The following is a 15,532-nucleotide window of genomic DNA, read 5'->3' as shown; positions in this document are numbered from 1 at the left end:
TTGTTTATATATTTTTGAATTGTGTATGTTTGTTTTTAGAAATAGTAGTTTGTTTAAAACATCCTCCCAACTAAACTCGAGATCACGAAGGGATCCGAATAAATTAATTTTACAAGAGAACCCTCGTATCGTCAAATACAGGGAAAGTTGCGTGGGGATGGCCGTTAAAATATTCAATCATCTGCCAAATAACCTAAAGACGTCTAATGATTATAAATTTAGAAAAAATCTTCTTAATTGGCTCAATGAAAAAAACTTCTATACCATAAAGGAGTTCATGGAAAGTTCAACCCGAACGCACCATTAACTCCTTTATGGTAATTATTTCATTATTTTATTTTTGCATGCTTGTATAATTGGCTGAACATGTTTGTGCTTTATTAATATAATTGTATCACCATTGAATACCATGTTTAAAGCAAAATAAAGATTTTTATTTTTTATTTATTTACTTTTGTGTCATTGAACATGAATAAAGAAAAATTCGTAGTCGTAATAAGTTTTATTTGTAGACTCATAAAGTGGAACGTAGGCGAAGAAAGAGAAAGCTACGATGCGGGCACGCAAGGTGCTACGAATGTGCTACGAAGCTGCTACGTAATTTTATTTTAGAATGAGAGCAACAGTTTCGTTCTACCCACCTTAACAGCTGTACTCGCTGTAACACTTATAATCCTAAAATTATTTTTAAACTAACACGTTTATACATTTTAAAAACGATCTCTTTCAATAGTGTATGCACATGCGGCACGCATGAAAAGGCAGCATCACGGTTTTGCATATTTTAATAGCTTGTAAGAAAAAATATTTATTTTACCTGTGGACTAAGTGTAGAAGTAACATGTTTAATGCATGAACATACAAGCTAGAAATTGGATAAATAAAATTTCCTTCGTTACTACCAGTTGACCTAAAAATAGTTCTTGCTTGATTGGATCTCCAGTTGAACAATATCGTAATCTTGCCAAACATAGTATTTAACTCTTTGAGAACCAGAGTTTTAATTTATAAAAATATCATTTCATACTCTTTTTATTGTAAAAAATTTCTCTAACGCGAAATTTTGCTCAAATCAAGCAGATAACAACACGCTGGATTTCGTTTTCAGCACGAATACGCTTGATGCAAACAGTTACATGCTTATGCAAGCAACATCTTTATAAAACACGAAATTTGTCAGCTTAGTATATATATAGAATTTTATTGTGTTGTGTTAACTGTAAGGCTGGTTCACTTAGCTAATGATATTTCCCAATAAAGGTTGATAAACGCTGCTCTCCTCTGTATTTTTTTATTTAATATCGAGGATGTCTTTATAGCGTAGGGGTAGAGTCACAGTTCACACTCACATATTGTACTTCCAATACCATTAGGGCAACACAAAACATTATCAGCTCTTACGAACTTCTGTTATAAAAGTGGATAGATCCAATAGAAGTCTCAAAATTAAAAAAAAAAAACTTATAATGACAAAAGAGTCTTAAATTTGATCTTTAATATATCCCAAATGGTATTATAACTTATCACTTTATCATACTAAATGAATTTAAGCAACGTCTCCAAGTTTCCCGCCCTCGCAAATTCTTTTCAATTAACTTTCCTTGCCGGGGAAAATGAAATTTTGATAAACATTATCCAGCGGATGACTGCGCAAAATGGCCGTTTATATTATAGCTGTGACCGCTAACGTAAAACAGCTTGTTGCATTATAATAAATAATAGGCAAGTGAGAACGCTAAATAATGGCTTGACTAGAGAGCAGGTGGAGGTAAGCGCTGCAAAATGCATTCTGGAAGAACATTAGGGAGACAAGAAGGGAGGCGGGTGTCTTATTGATCCCCACCCGTCGCGCCACGCTTTGACCGAATGTGACCCCCGGCATTACCTGCCCTTCACTGATCTTTCCATCTTCATCAATAAACTGCCATACAAGCGAAGAAAATTACAATCAATATTAATGGGAAAACCGAAATTGAACGGCAATTTAAAAGATAACTCGTTCAGAAATGATTATTGTTTTTTTTATTTTATTCCCTTTTGGTTTACAGTATAAACACAGATTCAACATTGAACAATATATTTATAATTATAATATTATGGTCACTGTTTAAATATTATAATTTTTGGCACTTTTTCTATGTTTTTTACATTCATGGTACCTGAACTAGGTACCTTACCTTCAAAAAAATATCAGGCCTTATGGGAATTGCGATTTTTATCTTAATTACTTAACTACTTATTTCTACCCTTCTTTGTAAAAATTAATAAAATCATAAACAGACAAAATTATAAAGATAACATTTACATAAAAATGCTCGATGCTCAATTAAAATAATTAAAATTTGCCTCCTGTTTTGTTTAACCTCCGTTTGTAACGCTAGACCTTGTTAACGTCCTAGCATGACCTATGGTATCATTATATGTACGTAAAGTAACATTCAGCGACTCGCAGTTAGTCGAGACAGTCGTTTGATCTGCATCACGAACGTTTCAATATCACGTACTATATTTTTGTAATCTTTTATTTATTATAATAATGCCTTAATATAAAATCTAATACTGCATGAACCATATTTTAATAGTGATCATTAATTTCTTATTTTTAAAATTTTGTGTGTGTTTTAAAATTAACAAATTCTGGCAATTATTTCAATTACGTCAAACATAAAAACTGTCAATCTTGAATCTACCCAATAATTTCTTTCAGTTCATTTTCAAGCCGTAAAGAGAACAGTGTTGTGGTTAAAATAAGAATGTACATCGGAGTAAATACACTTTGTTAAACAAAAGAGTGGTCGTTTTTTATCCTGGGCGTTAAGAGTGTAATAACATAATGGAAAACGGTATAAACAAACCGTACAAGATATGTGATGTGAATCGTGAGAAGAAGAAAGGAATTGTGGCTTCGTCATTAGAAGATTTGTTAACAAAAGTGCCAGAAAAACTAGGATTGCCGACAGAGAATTTAACAGTGGTGCTTGAGTGTGACGGTACAGAAGTGGATGATGAGGAATATTTTTCAACGCTCGATCCAGACACATCCTTAATGATTTTACATGGCACCGAAAAATGGGCACCAAATATGCCGAAATGCCAAGTTTCACTGGATCAAACGGACGACGTGACTTTAGGTGATAAGAGTCAAGTTGCGAATCTTGTTGGTCGGCTCCAACACAATTTATGTCATATTTCTTTGCTAGGTGGTCAGGACCTGGAACTATTGTCAGACATGGATCCCGACAGCCTTGCTGATATCGTTACAGACAGGGACAACAGAATAATTCTAGAACACATCAAGGAAGCTTCTGGCAGGTAAACAAACATTATTAAACTTGATAACACTGCCATTCCCTTTAGGAAACTTTTCTTATATTTTCAATAATTTTTAATTTTAAGGCTCTTTCAATGTATAAATTAAATTAAAAAAATTGCTTAAGACAATCTACTATATAAAAATAAGTCGGGTTTTCCTTCCTGATGCTATAACTCCAGAATGCACGAACTGATTTCCACGGTTTTGCATTCATTGGAGAGGTCTCGGGCTCCGTGAGGTTTATAGCAAAGAAAAGGTGTCTCTGGTGGCGAAATGGAGTTCGCCCGGTTAGCTAGTATGGTATAAAATTATTTCTTGGAATTATTTTAATTAATCATGAGTAAATGTAAGTGTAATATGAATTTACTTTTCATAAGTGGATGCTTTGGATTGTAACAATAATAACAATATTTTTTATCAGCCTCAAAACAACATGTCAATAACACAAAGCAATGTCTTTATATCTCTAAAATAATAACTTTCACTAGTTGAAAAGCATTCATAATTTAAATATTGTGTGTAACAAATTCCAGGATACTCCTAGAGAAGCGTCAAGCTCAAGATGCCATGGAATTACTAAAGCTGTACCATCAGAGTGTAGCAAATGGAACAGACGACGTCTCTCCGCCAAACCAGGAGCGAGTTTAAACTTTGGCATATGTATTGTATACCCTTAGCATAACCCTTAATTATTTATTTTATGGGATGGTGTATCTCAAAAGTTTACAAAGAACTTGCCATTATTATTTACGAAAGTACTTATTAAAAAAAATAACATACTCCATCTCCATAGCTGTAACCTAAATAGTAACACCAAATAAAGGAGGCCTTGTTTTAAATGCTATATTTACATAACATTATTTACCAGTATTTTTTTTAGTTAAGATTATACATTATACAAATTAATTTTAATTAATATATACTTATCAGGATTTGCATTCTTTGTGCTAGCTGTAAGGGCGAGTATGTAGTATTAGTGTAAGAAGCTAATCTTATGAACAAGAGCTGTAATCAAATGTATGGTAACATTCTAAATGTTATTTGATAGGTAGATATAAAATTCCATTTTACACCTTTGTATAATTCGTAAATGTCTCTGTATTGGATGTATACCTTGTTTGAAGGGGCCTAGATACTTTAGTTTCGAAGAACACTAGATGAACGTTTTTCAGCATTGAAATAACAGTATGGATTAAACTTGTCATGTAAATAAACAGTTATAAGTTGAACATTTTCTATATGAACTATTAAATGTTCTAGTAAATTGTTTCTAAAAGTAAATATAAATATTGCGGCAGTTTTGTATATTTTGTTTTAAATTGGATGTTTTTCTTTGATTTCATAACATTGTCATTACATTTAAAGATAAAATTATAAAACTAGATATAAATATTAAAGTTAAAATCTGACAATAGATGCTAGTCAATAGGCATGTTTAAATTTCATTATTTCACTCTTTTTGTAAACTTTTGAGAGTAAAATTGCGACAAGGTTGATAATCAACATCAATTTTAAAGACTGATAGTTGGTAAATTTCATTTTTTATATAGTTTTACCCCTAGAATAAGGTTTATTCATTGAATTCCAAATTTGCTCAAACAATTTACAAATATTACATAAGTTTTACCTATGTTTAAATCCACTGCCGTATCAAATATTTACCTTTGCATAGCTCAATAATGTATAAAAGGAATTGTATCATTGGAGGATAGATCTTACTTTACTGTTGCTTGCATTGTCCAAAGAATAAATTATTTGTTTATAAATAGGTAGTTAGATCAGGCAAAGAAAGCTTTTGCTGCTTGTATTATGTATACCATCTATTAAAAGCACATTTATGAAAAAATCTATTGTATCCACAATTATTATCAAATCTGTCGTGTAAATTTTTCTATGTCCATTAATATTTATAATGCACAAAACGTCAGTAGGTGTTTTAAGTGTGGGCTAAGAATATTATACCTACTTTATATCACGGAAAATTATATGCATTCCGGAAAACACTACTCAATAGTTATATATAAGGATTGTCTACTATTTTATTAAATATTAGTTCTAATTTTGGCAGTAAGCATCCATGTGTAGATTTACCCCCCATATAATAATTTTCATTACATTTTAGATAAGACATAGATTAGAATGCAAAATGCTCAAGCCTTTACAGAAATGTTTGTGTATAAAAACTGTATCATTGTAGTAAAATTGTAGAGTTGAGAAACAAATTAAAAATCAATCCTATAAGTTATTTTTCATTTCTTTTTCATTTTATTGTTTACTTACCTTAATTTTAAAAATATTTATATTGTAATTTATTTTGGAATATTTTTTTTGTGCACAAATAAAATATTAGACACTAAAATTCTAATTTATTTCTAAATATAACCTCTGTAAGGTATGCATTCCTAAGAAAATGACTCCATTGTGCATAAAATGTTAATTTGATAAAGTACCTATCTAACTGGAGCACCCATTGAAACAAATTCATACATTGATTAAATCATTTATTGAATATTACAGATCATTTATTATATTTATGAAACATTAATAATGTGATAGGTAGTTAAAATATATTTGAAATTAACAGATTCTGTTCAATTCCTGTCGTAATAAATTATCGAAAAATAAATAAAACAAAGTTTGTAAGGAACACCAAATTTAGCAAACACACATTACCATTGATTAGTGACACAATTTACAATACAGTGCAAGAACTTTTTTCACGGAAGGGGTTGACTTTCTGACTGGTAAAGCCAACTAAAAGACAATCTTCCTGTTCGTGTTCACTTATGAATCGAACAATGTCCGATACAGCAGCGGATACTGGGATGCGTTTGATTGCTGCCTCCCGCCGCAGCTGATCTGTAACAGCACGTTGCTGTTGCAAAGTCGACACCATCATATCCATGACGGCAGTATCCGAGAGGCCTATGTTGATAGCAAAAATAAACAACGCAGTTGTACAAAAGGGCGTAGTCTTTAACTACAGCCTTGGATCTGTAAGTAAATGGTTTATGTTAATATATTATTCCGGTGTTATCACACACACAATAGTATACAAAAAAGCTTACAGTGTTTTGTGGGAGGATTTCGAGGTCTCTTGTAGGTAAATTCCTCAAAATTATTTTTCTGGATAAATCGTACAGCAAGCAGTTAATAAATGTCAAAAATCAAAATGACGTTTGAAGTTCGAACCATAGAGTAAAGTTATAACCACGAATATACACTTCGAAAAATCATGAAATAATTAAACAATATTTACGTCCTGAGAATTGAATTTGTTATTCTTCAATTTTTTTTCGATAGGACGTACAAAAATCTGTATTGAAGACATCATTATCACATATTTTATTAATTTCTGTCTGTCTGTGGAGCAGATTTGGATCAGAGAGTTGGAGCAGTCAGCAGATCAGAGATTCAATTCAAAGCCGAATGTCATAATTCTATACTTTTTGGTGTTAGGAGAAAAAAATTCAAAAGGCATAAAAATGGAAGGAGACGGTACTGAAAATTCAGAAAAGAAGTCTTTTTCAGGAATACCAGAAGCAATATTCGTGGTAAGATTTTTCAAGTAAAAATTAAAACAATGATCTTAGCTCAAAATAATTATTAGCCCAAAACGACAAAGTTAGGTTAGGTTCCAAATGCCATTAAACATCTGCTATAAATAATCCCTTTATTTAGTTATGTACTCAGAATATCTGAGTAAAACTAGTGTTTTTCAAAAGAGTATATCCTTACATGATATAAATTTAGTTATTTAATTTGTATATACATATCATTAAATTTAAAATTTTCAGGACAATGTAGACGAGTTTATGAATTTACCGGAAAATTCTGAAGGTGTTGAAAAAGTCCTTAGAAAACTGGATGAACAACATGGAAAGTATAAATTTATGGAATACACATTAAGCGCTAAAAGGAGGCGGCTCCGACAGCAAATCCCCGATTTAGGTAGATCGCTCGAAATGATTGAGAAACTGAGAGCCCAAAAAGAGAACGTCGAAACACAGTTTTTACTCAGTGATCAAGTTTTTGTTAAGGTAAGGATGTGGCATTGGTGCTATTATATTACCTATGTCTTTTTACAGTTTTTCTGAACATTTTGATACTTAGTAGTAACTGGCCAAAGTTTGGTAGGTACTAATCAAGATTAAATAAACATATTTCCAACTAGAGGTCCGGCTTCGCCCGTGGTACATATTTTGCAATAAAAGATAGCCTTTGTCCTTTCTCGGGTATCAAAATATCTCCATACCAAATTTCATGCAAATTGGTTCAGTAGTTTAGGCGTGATTGAGTAACAGACAGACAGAGTTACTTTCGCATTTATTATATTAGTATGGATATTTGTTTCAAACAGGATTGCTTGATATTTCTCAATTATTTATATTGAATCTAATGAAACATTGAATATTTCAGGCTGATATACCACCCACAGAAAATGTATGTTTGTGGCTTGGTGCTAATGTCATGTTGGAGTATACATTAGAAGATGCAGAAAACCTACTCACAACAAATATGGCCACTGCTAAGAAAAATCTTGAATGTGTTGAGCATGATTTGGACTTTTTGAGGTATTTACTCTCCTACAAACTCAAAATGCTAAAAGTAAAATATATATAACGTAATGCATTAATTGTAACATACCTGCACATTTACAAAGTACCTATGCTGTAACTTTTGACTGTAGTTTCATCCTATATTCCCTAAATTTTCCATATATTTCTCTTAATTTTTTAGTCCATGTTAAAATCTGAGCCACAGTTTACGATATTATAGATAATATACAATTTCTATGCCAGATACATCCTTAAGTTATGAAAGCTTTTTAAAAACTCATACTTTGTATGAATTTCCAAGTTCTTTTTTGAAGTGAAAACTTCTTTAGCGGCGTTGAGCACTTTTTCTGTAATGGGTATAAAATCTTAAACTCGCATCAGGACACATGATCTGATCGAAAAAGCATAAGGGTGCACTCACACACATCAGTCACCGTCAAGTCACCGATGACTGATCGGTGACGGTTTGTGTACGTATCCACAAACACCAGTCACCGTCACGTTGTCCGTCAGTCACGTCGCCGGTTTGACTAAATCATTGAACACATACATCAGGTTAGTGAGTGATTAGACGTGTGTCACGCTAGAGAACATGTAGCAATTGACGGTAGCACGACGCTGACTGAACTGAGACGTGACGGCACCGGGTGAGTGGGGATAAAAGTATGATACATGTATGGAAAGATTATTTGACGTGCCTGACCGGGGACGTCACTGATAGATTTCGTGCCGGCGACTGTCGTGTGGGAACAGAGTCATACTAGAACTATTGATACATATTTTTTTTTAATCCTGTCCGGTGACGTGCCGTGACGGTGACTGATGTGTGTGAGTGCACCCTAAGACGGATGGATATCAAACATGCTCAACGTTAATAATCAAGTGTTCACTTCTGCCGGCACTCCCGGAGTGCAGCATTTTTTTCTATTTTGTTTATTTTCATTATTTTAAATGTATGTGATATCTTCACAGAGACCAATGGACTACAACAGAAGTGAACATGGCTAGAGTTTACAACTGGGATGTGAAAAGACGGCAAGCTGCAAAAGCATCCAGCTAATAAACCAGATAAACAATAACGGTCTTACTAATAAAATATTACCCATTCGCTATTCAATGGATTAGTTATTGCAATAACCTGTCTTGATTTTATGATTGACGTTTCATGTGAGCAAGAGCAGGACACAGCTATGGTAGAAAATGGTTGAAATTTATCCATTGTTTAACATTTTATTAGTAAGGCCGTAAGTGTCTATACATACTGGACTGCCAATACATAGCTTCAATATCTTTGCAAATGTTTTCAAATTAATTGTCTTAAGTTTCTAAATTTGTATTATTAACTTATTAAATGTTCATAAAATGATATCTATTTTAAAAGCCTGTGTCACAAGTTAAATGATTAAATATATTGCATTTTTAATGTTTTATAAAGTTGGCTCTTGTGGGCTTCAAGCTTGTATTGATGATGTCATACTTATATTTTGTCTTTGTTCCGAAATTGAGGCACATATATATATATATAAATATATATATATTATGTTAAATTGTAAATGCATGAAAGGCTATATTGTATTAATATAATGAAACAATAAACTTCACTGCTTTATACTTATGTATTCTCAAGTACTGGAAATATAGCAATAATATATATTAAGAAAATAAAAACTACTTTTTTAGCAATCAATTTAGCCTTTCTAGGCAATAAATGGAGAAGAAAATAATTGTTAGAACAATATAGAAATACAATTAATAATTCGTATTAGTAGCAACACATTTTTTAGAAAATATGTTATCTAATTTCACTTATGTTTCCCTTTATATTTAGCCAAGCTTATACTCACTAAAATAGAGAATGTATACATATTATGTATTTTAATTCATTATTGAACACTAAAATAATGTGGCTTCTCAATTGAGTAATGATGCATTTTTAATTTTGATGTGGTATTCATTTTACTTCCCAGATAATATAAAAACCAAACACAAATTGTTTGTTTTATTTTATAAAATTTGGTTATAAAGAATTCTTTCCTTGTACGCAGTAAAAGTAAACTATAGTAAACGCACAATTTTACTCAAAAAATATGAGATACTGAAAATTCAAAATTGAGAAAATATGCAATGAATTCCCTTGGAAATCCTGGCACTCGAGTTTCGAAAGTCGAAATGTCGAACTTGTCAATACGGCCACAGACTACAAATTTAATAATCGTTTATATACGTAATTAAATATCTGTAGAGTGTAGACCGTCCCTTTCACTTTTTTTCCTTCAGAAAAGTGACGGCTGACGCCGTAGCTGACGTGCCATTTGGCTGTCATCTGGTTGTCATAATATTACAAGGTAGTATTCGAAAATTATTATGAAAATGAATTTAAACTATTGATTTATTGAATTAATAAAACAAGAAATTTTATGAATACCATAAGGATAAAGATTCTGGTGTGTTGAATTGAAAGGTTTCTTTAGCGCCAAGTATTTAAGTAAGTTTAAATGAATATTGAATTGTGTTGAAGGTGCAGGAAGAGAATTCAGAATTGAATTCTTATTTATTGCACATATTTACCTGCTAATAGAGATGAACTAGTCCTATATAACCTATAGTCCTAATTTTTTTAGCTATATAAGTAGTTATATAAAATTTTCCTTACTATTTATACATACATACAATTTTAATTTATCCAGGTAGCAATGGCTCCTTCAACTGATTGGGATGAAATTAAAAGATTAGCTGCTGACTTTCAAAAAGCCCAGCTTAGCTCAACTTCTCAAAGGTAATTTTGTATATTTTACTACTTATGTTATGAAGTGATGAAATGTTTGAATTGACTTGATAAATATGTGTTATTCTATAAAAAAAGGATAAACTTATACAATTATTAAAACTTTCAGATTATCAGAGAGGAATTGTATAGAAATAGTGACAAAGCTACTTGAGCTTAAATTAATAGATGTAATATTTACCACTGATGGTAAAGAATACTTAACGTCACAGCAGTTAGTTAAAGAAATCAAAGATGAATTATATGTCAGAGGTGGCAGAGTTAACACTGTTGATTTAGCCAGAGAGTTGAGTGTTGATCTAAATCAAATTAACAACAATCTCCATGAGATAATCAGGGGCAAAGATGTCCAATTAATATCTGGATATCTAATATCCGATGAATACACTCATAAAATAGCGAGAGAGATAAATGAGAAGTTACAACTGCAAGGGCAAATTTCAGTTGGCGAGTTGACATTGCAGTATGATTTGCCTGCTGACTTTCTGTTGCATACCATTTTAGAAAAGAACTTGGGTACATTGATTATAGGGAAACAGGATCCCTCTGAACCCAGGACTTTCTATACTGAAGAATACATAACAAGAACAAAAGCCAAGATTAGGGGAGCCTTGATGGGCTTACTGAAACCAACTCAAATTGGAATAATTATCAGTCACTGTAATGTAGCTGAACGTCTTTTTATGAATTTATTTGATCAGTTAAATGCTCCTGGTGTGTTAACAGGCAGACATTCTGGAGCTCTTTATGTACCATCTTGTTACACCAAGTCTCAAAATGAATGGGTTATGAGCTTTTGGAAACAAAATAACTATTTGGAGTATGATGCTTTGACTCGCTTGGGAATATCGGACCCTAAAGGCTATGTTAAAAGAGTGATACATGATGAAGATATGATATTTTTAAGCACTTGTTTGATTGGGTCACAAATTAAGTTACAATTGGAGACAGCGTTGGAAGAATGTATTGCGTCTAAAAGCTATTTAGATGTCGTAAATTTGTTGCCATCAATCCTATCTGATAAAGATATTGAAAATGTGTTAGATGTTCTGTTGAAAAATAATGCTAAGTCTACAACTGTGTTTGATAATACAGGTAAGGATTGTAATACTATATTTATGAATATTTATTTTGCAATCAAGAATATTTTATAAGTCATATATTACAAACTACACATAGATCATAAGTGTCCCATATTTTCCATCTACTTTCCAATGTTTTATTACCATCCTAATATGTAATTATAAATTTTACAGTCTTCAGCAACCAATACATCGAGAACTTAAGACAAGCTTGCATGCCAATGACGAATGCGAAAGCAGAAGCCATAGTAAAATCTGGACAATACCAACAGTTCTACTTGGAAAAACAACTGGCCAAAACCGAACAGCTTCAAAGCCATGTAGACCATAAAACAGAAAGACGCGAGGAGCGTAGACGCAAAGCAACTAGCGGTAAAGGCGGTGGCGGTACACAGGGCAGAGAAACTAAGACTAAAGCTGTCAAAAAGCATGCAAGAACAAAACAAGCAGCGCACGATTCGGATTCTGACGAGGAAGTTACGAAGAAATCACAAGCGCAACTTGAAATTGTTCAGGTGGATGATGTGGAAGCGGTTATTAAAGATACGTTAGACAATGAGGGTCTGGAGGATTTGGTTACGCAAATTGCGGAGTATTTACAAGTGTAAGTGACTATGAAATTATTTACTGGTATCATTTTCTATGTTAATTCACACTTTTATGACAAGAAATGTTTCATTTTTTTCCATATTACATACTTACCTAGTTAGATTTGTCTACAGTGGTCATATCGTAACAATTCGGAATATTTCATCATTAAAACATGATCACGTTTCTTGCTTACAGGGGCTTAAACCAAACAGCGCTCACAATTGCAAAGGATTTGGCCGAAAAGCTCTTACAAAGTGCAAATCAAAACAAGAAACAAACACATTCATCAGCTCAAGACAGGATTAATGTCCTCGTTAATGATATGAAGTTATATGAAAAAGGATTAAAACTCCTTCCTGCTGACCAACAAGCTGCATACATTAAATATCTATTAAAAACATTTGGAGCTGATGTTCTTGGAGAATTCTGTAAATATGCAGCAAATCAGTGCAATATTTCTGTGCAAGTTGATACTTTATCGCCAGAGCAACGGAATAAAATACTTAACGATTTGCCGGAAGAATACATGAAACCGTTGCGTGCTTTGAATGTGACTCTAGCTGAACAAAATATGGATTCATTTTATCAAGCTGTTGACGTGTGTCTGGTAGAATGTGGCATGATCTTGAAGAAGGTTGATAAGAAGAAGGATAAGTAAGTATAAATATACAGTGATAAAAATACTTTACGAAAATTAATATGCATATATATGATCATCATTAAATAAAGCAATATAAACTCTAAACCAACAGCCATAGCACTTATATTGCAATGTCTCATGAAATCCTAAAATACAAGTACTTTAATTTCCTCTCTTACAGATTGCTTGTACTAAATCATCGTGAGAAACTCATATCCGAGTTGGAGAATTGCGATGATCCAGCACTAGTTCTACACCTGGCTGCGCTTGCAACTTTCACGATCTTGAACCAAAACATGCTTCATGCTTCCGGTCGTCAAGTCCCCTCTATTATAGCATTCTTGAAAGGACAGCTAAAGGAAGAGGATTATGCTAAACTACAACACTATCAAGGTAAATTTTACTTATTTTCTTAAATATTTCAAATATTTTTATAACCGAAGAATTTTTATAACCATTGCCATATTTCGGTCAAATCGGTAGCTTGATCATTTTCAATATAGATTTTTTTTCTTTATTATTCTCTTATAGATGTTATCACCATCTATACTTTTAGTTTTCAAAGTTAACTATGAGTTTAATAGCATTCTTTCAACTGTCACTTAAAACTTCTGTATTTATAACCTGTGTTTTTAATACTTATATGGGTGTTCTTAAAACAATTTTTATATCGTTTTTTACAGAATCTGTAACCAAGTTTTTAATCGCACCTGAAGAAGAAAAGAGCTCTCTAGAAGAAAATCTCAAAGAAGAGATGCCAGCTATAAAAAATTTGGTAAACGAGGTTAAGAAGTACAAATAATTGTTTGTTTTATTAAAATATATTTTATGAAGAAATATATACGTATGTTATTTTTTGATATGGTTGTTTTACTCATTCCTTTACTTTAGTTTTGAACGAAACATAAATTACTTTGTTTTATCAATAACTAGCTGCTCCGCGCGGTTTCACCCCCGTGGCTCCACCCTTGTTGGTCGTAGCGTGATGATATATAGCCTATAACCTTCCTCGATAAATGGGCTATCTAACACCGAAAGAATTTTTCAAATCGGACCAGTAGTTCCCGAGATTAGCGCGTTCAAACAAACAAACAAACAAACTCTTCAGCTTTTTAATATTAGTATAGATAGGTGTACTGTTACCTGCACAATATTCGACCTTCAAAAAGGAATAATAACGCACACACGATTAAACGCCAAGTAAGATGGCATTATTAAATTATCGTGAGCGAAAAAGAGACAACTGAAGTAAATTCTGGCTAATTAGCAACATTTCAAAGTTAAACTCGACGTTTTTACCATACTACATTGGTATTCATGGTCTCAATAATCATAATAATAAACAGGTTCTCTGCATTATTATACACCCGACTCGTAACAGACCGTAATTTAACATTAAGAGCTATTACGCACTGTCGACCAGTCGCTGGCGACTCAGTCGCCGGCGACTGTGACTTACTATAGTTTAAATAGGGGCTTGCGCACTTAGTCGTCAGTCGTCCAGGCGACTCGGCGACTCGCCGCGTTGTGGCGACGCACAGGCGACTGGCGGTCGCCGGCGACCAATAGAAGCACGGCTTCAAATGGGAGCGTTCACACTGCAAGCAACTGTCGTAGCGACTCTTGTAGGGACCGGGTTCAGCACGAATGTACTTAGAATACTGTCGCTCGGCTTGGTTTCCTGCCCCTAGTTTCTCTGTTTTGGTCGCCGAGAGACTGAGTCGCCGGCGACTGGTCGACAGTGCGTAATAGCTCTAAGTGTCGCTGCACACGAGCCACAAGCGCTGCCACGCGAAGTCAGTGTCACCGCACTGGCCACTGCGCTGCACACGAGTCACTCGCGACAGCCACAAGCACTGCCACGAGAAGTAATGTATGAAAAGTACAGGAAATATGCCGGTGGCGGCCTTTTGTGGTTTTGGCCGGTGGCCCATGTGCGGGAGCCCTAACTTCGATATTTCATTTTTAATACCTAAGTCTCCACAGCATTTTCAAACAATTAATAATTAGTTAAAGTTTAAACTGATACCTAATTATTAAAAGAATATTATTTTTCGCGTCCACACGTATATTATGTATAGTCCTAATATATCATATTGTATGGAAAATACCTAAATAGAATAAAAAAAACACAAAAAAAACTATTTATGAAGCTGTGCCGAATTTATTATTAACATAATCTTATAATATAAAAATGAATCGCAAAATGTGTTGGTAAGCGCATAACTCGAGAACGGGTGGACCGATTTCGATAATTATTTATTTATTTTTTTTTTTATTATATTCCTTTTCTTATGTAGAGAAAACATAAATTAATGAGTACATCTCTGTAATAAGTATATAGTCTATGGAGTACATACGGTTACCTATGGGTGTATTCAGAAAGAAAGCTTGAAACTTGTAAGCGCTTATCGGCGCTTGTCATGTTCATATATTTTCCTGTCAGTGCTGTCAACCCGCGCAGGAAAATATATGAACATGACAAGCGCCGATAAGCGCTTATAAGTTTCAAGCTTTCTTTCTGAATACGCCCTTTGGGAGTATTCAGAGAGAAAGCTTGAA

General features: G+C 33.2%; 4 protein-coding genes and 1 long non-coding RNA gene across 6 annotated transcripts in view; 4 read left to right on the top strand and 1 right to left on the bottom strand.

The window, feature by feature from the left end:
* LOC149903047 (uncharacterized) overlaps window positions 1-15,532 on the top strand; it is a 176,385-nt gene that overhangs the window by 97,865 nt on the left and 62,988 nt on the right. The window lies entirely within an intron of this gene.
* Window positions 2,453-5,573, top strand: LOC149903056 (DNA fragmentation factor subunit alpha-like). The gene is made up of 3 exons (XM_090109544.1): window positions 2,453-2,500; window positions 2,708-3,312; window positions 3,847-5,573. Exons 2-3 carry the CDS (start codon window positions 2,834-2,836, stop codon window positions 3,959-3,961), a joined length of 594 nt encoding a protein of 197 aa, XP_089965670.1. The 5' UTR covers window positions 2,453-2,500; window positions 2,708-2,833; the 3' UTR covers window positions 3,962-5,573.
* Ggamma1 (guanine nucleotide-binding protein subunit gamma-1) lies at window positions 5,798-6,485 on the bottom strand. The gene is made up of 2 exons (XM_090109437.1): window positions 6,382-6,485; window positions 5,798-6,307 (listed from the first exon to the last, which is right to left on the bottom strand). The coding sequence occupies exon 2, from the start codon at window positions 6,216-6,218 to the stop codon at window positions 6,006-6,008; it is 213 nt and encodes a 70-aa protein (XP_089965563.1). The 5' UTR covers window positions 6,219-6,307; window positions 6,382-6,485; the 3' UTR covers window positions 5,798-6,005.
* On the top strand, window positions 6,737-9,525 carry LOC149903054 (prefoldin subunit 3-like). Its single transcript, XM_090109354.1, has 4 exons — window positions 6,737-6,867; window positions 7,111-7,353; window positions 7,733-7,887; window positions 8,845-9,525. The coding sequence occupies exons 1-4, from the start codon at window positions 6,799-6,801 to the stop codon at window positions 8,930-8,932; spliced, it is 555 nt and encodes a 184-aa protein (XP_089965480.1). The 5' UTR covers window positions 6,737-6,798; the 3' UTR covers window positions 8,933-9,525.
* Window positions 10,116-13,830, top strand: Ufl1 (UFM1 specific ligase 1). Of its 2 annotated transcripts, none has more exons than XM_090109486.1 (7): window positions 10,116-10,217; window positions 10,560-10,648; window positions 10,767-11,752; window positions 11,914-12,343; window positions 12,526-12,984; window positions 13,152-13,363; window positions 13,654-13,830. In XM_090109486.1, exons 2-7 carry the CDS (start codon window positions 10,566-10,568, stop codon window positions 13,770-13,772), a joined length of 2,289 nt encoding a protein of 762 aa, XP_089965612.1. In that variant the 5' UTR covers window positions 10,116-10,217; window positions 10,560-10,565; the 3' UTR covers window positions 13,773-13,830. The 2 variants fall into 2 exon arrangements, with proteins under 2 accessions (XP_089965612.1, XP_089965611.1); XM_090109485.1 differs by having other exon boundaries at window positions 10,185-10,357.

The sequence above is a fragment of the Colias eurytheme genome, chromosome 14, assembly GCF_061535395.1.
Source record: "Colias eurytheme isolate Ceu_HAF_F1 chromosome 14, ilColEury1 Martin Lab GWU primary, whole genome shotgun sequence".
NCBI lineage: Eukaryota > Metazoa > Arthropoda > Insecta > Lepidoptera > Pieridae > Colias > Colias eurytheme.
The sequence above is the reverse complement of the archived record's forward strand: the minus strand, read 5'-3'. Positions and strand labels throughout refer to the sequence as shown.